This window comes from Pinus tabuliformis, chromosome J (genome assembly GCF_031772625.1).
Source record: "Pinus tabuliformis cultivar Carrire ecotype Pingquan chromosome J, CPIR1, whole genome shotgun sequence".
NCBI lineage: Eukaryota > Viridiplantae > Streptophyta > Pinopsida > Pinales > Pinaceae > Pinus > Pinus tabuliformis.
This window is the reverse complement of record NC_142295.1, coordinates 955880323-955886870: the sequence shown is the minus strand read 5'-3', so window position 1 is coordinate 955886870 and position 6548 is coordinate 955880323. Positions and strand designations below refer to the sequence as shown.

Sequence of the window (6548 nt, the reverse complement as noted above, 5' to 3'; positions counted from 1 at the left end):
TGCGAGCTTTGCACCATTCCGAAATACTATCAGAATTCTCCATTGGGTAGATTTCCATGCAACAGTATCTCAAACTTCTTGAAAGATCAGAGCCTTCATAGAGGCGTACAAGGGCCGGAAGAGGGCTCAAATTGCACTAACTAATTTAGAGAACTGGATCACTAGCACCATTTTACCAGGAAGATTGAACGGATCACAGCCATGGAGGATGCCGAGCGTAACTAAAGAGAATTGCAAAAGCAAATCCTGATACGATCAAGAAGCCACCATTGCTTAAGACCAGCGCTTGTTTTTTTCAATTGCCAGAGCGAACCCAAATCACCAGAATAGAAGTTTACTGGAAAGGGAGAAAGGATTTTTCTATTCAAGGACAGATCACAAAATGCTCAAGCAGACAAAGAAAAGACTACTACTTCAGCCCGGTAATTGGAAGATCGACATTCTTCTGGGGAATATTACTCATCATATCGAAGATTTCTCCCTGCCCGGAACATAATCTGCCATTCTTCTTACTGTTTTTTCCTTTCTCATCTTGCATTTGGTCTCTTGGGTTCTCTATGTGTTTTCTGTGAGAAGTTCTGTTTCTCCTTACAGAATTTGTTTCTATATCAACAGGTTTTTTACCTTCCTCTCATTCCTAACCTCTAGGATTGTATACATATCCCCATATATTGTCACATACTTTTCTTTCCCCTCCACGCACTGTCTCATAGGAGGTTCTGTTTTTTGGTGACTTTTTTATAGACTTGATATGTCTATATTTTTGTTATCTGCTATGGTTTTTTTGCCAATAAATATGTAATTTATGAATCTCATCTGATATTTATACAAAATCATGCCTTTTTCATACTGAAAAAAAACCAAAATCACCAAACTGACTGAAAAAAAAAAAACCAAAATCACCAAACTGACTGAGAATAAGGTTTGATAAAAGGGTAACAAATTCATTGATCAAACTGACTACCCAACAAAATCGATTGATCAAATCACTGAAAATTAAAGAAAAAATAATGTGTAAAGGAACAACGCAACTTACCAAAAGAGTAGGTGATAGTAGTCTGGTTTGCAACGAAAAATGGGCGCTATATCTCCAGAGATGGCAACGGAAACCTTGAACACACTACCTGAGGCAGCAATTGCATGGTAACGGAGCAACAAAATGGGGAGGACAATTCGCAGAAATGTTGCGAGAGAGATAAATGCCCAGGCAGGGAATCAAGCTGTGAAACGCAATGGAGATTTATTTGAGATGGTACTCAAAGCTTAATTATCTGGCATTTATAATTGTGTTAATTTTAATTGCTAGGGATAAGCACCTCTCTTCTAACTCTAGATATATTGATAGTGTTCCATTGCTTAATGATAAACCTAGGAAATCTTAATTGTGGCTACATAAGAAACGGGTTAGGCTTACATAATCATTTTGTGGTCATAAACACATTCTTCTCTTACATAATGCCTCATTGGTAGTCTATGGTTGAAATGGTACATAGGGCAATTGTAATATATAAAAAACAGGTGTTGCCTAAAGTTAGATAACATGCGAGTAGGATGTAGATTGCAAATCTAAGATAACATATCGAGTAACAAGTTGATAGTGGAATTGAATAATATTTTTTTAATGTTGGGTTTAAAAAGAAAAATTATAATAAGGTAGAAGGATTTTTAGTTTATGATGATATAGATGTTAATTAGCTAGTTAATAGTAATAATGTATCATTGTTATTATTTGTTTTTTTTTTGAGTTTATGATTTTTTATTCAATGAAATAAATTTCTATAATGGTGTTGGTAGATTAATGAAAAGCTTTTAAATCTTGATTGTTTAAATGGTTTTTTTTATTTGTATTATTGGTTTCATTATTTTGAATGTGAATTTTTAGAAACAATTTATTGTTGCACCATATTGTATATTAGAGAAAAACAGTCTATTATGAGGATAACTTTAGCAAGGATAGTTATCAAAGGAAGTTGTAAATCTAACAAATAAACGTTGGATTTAGTTATCAAAGGAAGAAATAACATGGATGTTGATAATGAAGATGAATGGAAGCAGGAAAAAACAAAAGAGGATGACCTAAGGCATGATGAGCTTGGGAAGGAGATGTCAATTCAATATTCCTATGTATTTTGGGAGTTCAACTCTTGATGAGTTGGACTAGATTTGGCATATGTGGTAGTGTTTTCATAGTAATCATGTTGAGGACCCCAAAAGAATAAAGTTTTCATTCACAAGATTGAAGAGATATGCATGGAGTTGGTGAGAAGATTTGTCTTTAGACAATTGAAGAAGAGGAAAAGAAAAGGTCAAGATGTAAGGAAGATTGTATTTAAACTTGGAGCTATGTATATGACATCAAATTACATTTTAAAAATGTGTAGAAGTATGATTGGATAAAAATAAAAGGAGAAATATTTAGAAGACTGCGGATAGGTCTTAGTATTGTAGCAAGATTGTTACGACCTTAAGAGGCTCCTTTAGTTATCAACAGGAAGTTTGTACAAAATTAAGAGGGGCTAACATTGTATGTGCAACATACACCTTCCTCTTCCTATAAATAACAATAAGCAAACATATTCTACTTTACTGGAAAGTAAATAAAGAAAAGAATAATAATTTATTTCAAATTTTTTTTATATATCTTTCATACATATAAATAAATTTGTAAAAATGATTTTAATTTTTTTATTTTATTAATATAACAAATACAACTATAAAAAAAAAATTAATTTATTTAAAAATAAATAAGTTTAATCATACATAACTATTAATAAAAAAGAAAAATAGTTACTAATTTTTTTAATAATATTTAATTATTCTATTGAGTAAAAATATATGATCCAAAAAATAAGTAATTTCCTACAAATTTTGCAAAGCAATTAGAAAATCAAATTATTAAATATTAATTGCAAGCATACAAAAGTTGTCAAACTTTTAATGAATTTGGTCCTCGTACCTGGTTGCAACACAAAAATGGAAAAAAAAGAAAAGAAAGAAACAACAATGGCATGTACTGTCACTCATTTTCTGTAGGAGAAACAACCATTAGAATATTTGGCCCCGAATGAATCACATAAAAAAAATATTATATATTATGTATTATAATTTCTGCAAGACTGACCCTCGAGCCATCCATCATCCATATTCTAATTGCCTTTGTTCTACAGGCAAAAGATTTGAAAGCAAGCATGATAATTAAATATATTTATGGTTAGGATAATTAGAAAGACTTCAAAATAGTCAAATTATTACGAGTTATATAACTAAGTAAAAGTTAAAACCTGTAACAGTGATTTTAAATATATCACAATAAAGCCAACAAGAGCATTCAGCACAAATTGGCATCAAGGAATCTCCTTCATTTTTGCTTATAAGCAGTGGCTAGAAAATCAGTATATGGATTCAGTTTACTTGATAGAGGATCAGTTGAAAGATTCTTTCAATATCCAACTAGATCAGAAAATTGATTAACACCAACCGATACCAAAAATTCAAGTTACCAGCTGTTCAACTAGTCAAATTCAACTACTAGTACATGTTACAAGCAGAGGTCTTTATAGTTAAGAATAATTAGTTTGCAGAAGTGCAAAGGTTTATAATTAGAATAGAGCTGGATGACAACTTGAAAGAAAAATCTGAAACTCCTCTGGTGTAAATTAATGGATTCTCAAATCTGCTTTCGCAAAAGTTTCATAATGTACACTCAATACAATGGAGAGAGAAAGCCAGAACCAGAAAAGGAAAAATGCCTGTCAATGGTCTTCTCTCAATTACATATTGTTTATGGAGATAGAGCGCATTTCCCCTCTCTCCAATGTAGATAGTATTTCAGTAGGCAGCATTCAGATATTTACATCAAAGAATCAGTGCCAACTTGAAAAAAAAATCATACAATGATTTCAGCCCTGAATCAACAAATTATGAAGATTTGAATTATCTTCTAGTGCCTCTCTTCCATGGCTGGAGAACAGAGTCACAATACTTGGACGGTAATCCCTGAGATCTACTTCTCTTAGAGCAGCGCAATTGTGGGATCACCATTAGATCTCCATCGACTCCATTACCTACAACTTGATTTTCACTCTGCTTTATGCAAGCTGTGTCACTCAGCCTACAGACGTTATCAGCTGTCAAGATAGGCTTTGAATTGGCAGAGCTCAGGTTCTTCTGTGAATGATGAAGCATCTGCGGAGCATCCGGCTGGTGATGCTTAAGAGCACTTTTGGTTCTTCTGACCACTCTCCTCTGCAAGAAAGGCACCCCTGTAGGGATGAACATTGCCTTTCTAATCCTTTTCTTTTGCGTGATATTCTCAGGGAAACGGGACTGGTCATTTTGCAGAGACCGAACCGCCGTGTCAGCTAAAAGATGAAGCCCTGGAAATAAGAATTCAGATTTGGCCTTCTGATTCTCAATTTGGAAAGGGCTCTTGAAGGTTTCAGAGATCAAGCCCCGATCCTTCTTGGGTTTCTTGGTAGCAGGGGGATGGCAGGGCCAATCAATGTAATTAGAACTCAAATCCCTCATTTCCCCATTCATACTTGGTGACTGCAACTCCATGTCCTCTGCAAGCGCCTTAGAAATTGAAGAAGATGAAGAGGCCTTCACCAAGGGTTCCCTGTTGCAGGCTGCATACTGACTTGAACTGCGCTTCATTGCCCCATCAGAGAACAACTTGTTCTGCTTAGGAGCTGCTTTTTGGCTCCTTCTCCACACTCGAGATTTGGATGCTTGCTTCTTCTCATAAAAAGCCGGTCCTTCCACAGAATTTTCATCCGCAATACCCAAAAGCTGGGGCAAGAACTGACCATCGAGGCCTGAATCACCGTCTGGACGATTTGACAATGTATCTGAATTGGTCTCAGATGAAGACACATGATGCCGAATTACTGATATTGGGGATTTTATTGAATCTCCATTCTTGAAGGGACCAACCTCCGCAATTAAATTTTTGAATGGCAAGCACGTGTCCCTGCAATTAGCTCTTGATTTGAATGATTTTCCTTCCATAGTCGCGGAAGATCTGAAGAGGGGAGAATCCTCGATGCATTGATTTCCCTTGCGACTAATGTTTGGAGAGGACACGTCCGCAAGAGAACCGATTTTAGCTACTGAAGAGAATCCATCGGCAATTGGGTGGATTTTGCTCATCGTCAAAAGCTTCTTGCGAGCTTTGCACCATTCCCAAATACTATCGGAATTTTCCATTGGGTAAGCTTCCATGCAACACTATCTCAAACTTCCTCAAAGATCAGAGCCCTCAAAGAGGCGTACAAGGGCCGGTCAAGGGCTCAAATTGCACTAACTAATTTAGAGAACTGGATCACTAACCAACCATTTTACCAAGAAGATTGAACGGATCAGAGCGATGGAGAGCATGTCGGGCCTAACTAAAGAGAAATGCAATTGTAAAACTTGATACGATCAAGAAGTCACCATTGCTCAAGACCAGTGCTTGCTTTTTTTCAATTTCCAGATCAAAGTTCTCGCAGGAACCCAAATCACCAAACTGACTGAGAAAAAGGTTTGATCAAAATGGTAACAAATTCATCGATCAAACTGACGACCCAACAAAATCGATTGATCGAAACACTGAAATGTGCTCCCAATTACACAGAAAATATTGTGTAAAGAAACAGCGCAACTTACCAAAAGAACAGGTGATAGTAGTCTGGTTTGCAACGAAAAATGGGCGCTATATCTCCAGAGATTGGAGTGGAAATCGTGAACAGACTACCCGATGCCGCAATTGCATGATAACAGAGACAACAAAATTGGGAAGACAATCGCAGAACTGTTATGAGAAGAGATAAATGCCCACCCGTTCATCAAGCTGTGAAACGTAATGGAGACTTGTTTGAGAGGGTACTCAAAAATTATCTGGCATTTATAATTGTGTTAATTCTAATTGCTAGGGATAAGCGCCTCCCTTCTAATTCTTAGCATATATTGATAGTGTTCCATTGCTTAATGATAAACCTGGGAAATCTTAATTGCGGCGACATAAGAAACGGTTATGTTTACATGATCATTTTGTGGTTATAAACAAATTCTTATCTTACATAATGCCCATTGGTGGTCTATGGTTGAAATGGTAAATTGGGCACTTGTCATATATAAAAAAGTAGGTGTTGCGATAGTGGTAGAGTTTATGATGGTGAGAATGATGTTAAAAAGATGTTGATTTTAATTGTTTTTAGGTTTAGTTATCAAAGGAAGATATAATTCTAATGATGTTAATGGGCAGATGTTGTGTAGATTAAAAAATAAATAAAGTATTCCAGGAAAGTATGGTGAATAATATGGTATAAAAAGGAAGTCTATGAGAGATAGTGGTAGAGTTCATGATGGTGAGAATGATGTTAAAAAGATGTTGATGCAATTAGAAAATCTAACAATATCTCAAAAGAAGAGAACAACTTGACATGTGGATGTTGATAATGAAGATGAATGGGAGCAAGAGCGTGCTTCAAAGAAACAAAAGAGGATGACCCAAGGCATGATGAGCTTGGGAAGAAGATGTTAGTTGAATACTCCTAAGCATTTTA

The 6548-nt window shown here is 35.5% G+C and overlaps 1 protein-coding gene across 1 annotated transcript; it reads right to left on the bottom strand.

Annotated features, from left to right (window-relative positions):
- Window positions 1-3444: 3444 nt before the first annotated feature.
- On the bottom strand, window positions 3445-5835 carry LOC149229990 (uncharacterized). The gene is made up of 2 exons (XM_089375974.1): window positions 5650-5835; window positions 3445-5513 (listed from the first exon to the last, which is right to left on the bottom strand). The coding sequence occupies exon 2, from the start codon at window positions 5221-5223 to the stop codon at window positions 3934-3936; it is 1290 nt and encodes a 429-aa protein (XP_089232100.1). The 5' UTR covers window positions 5224-5513; window positions 5650-5835; the 3' UTR covers window positions 3445-3933.
- Between the last annotated feature and the right edge of the window lie 713 nt (window positions 5836-6548).

Bases quoted from the DNA above. Each gene is read 5' to 3' on its own strand.
- LOC149229990 (XM_089375974.1), bottom strand. From the start codon at position 5,223: ATGGAAGCTTACCCAATGGAAAATTCCGATAGTATTTGGGAATGGTGC.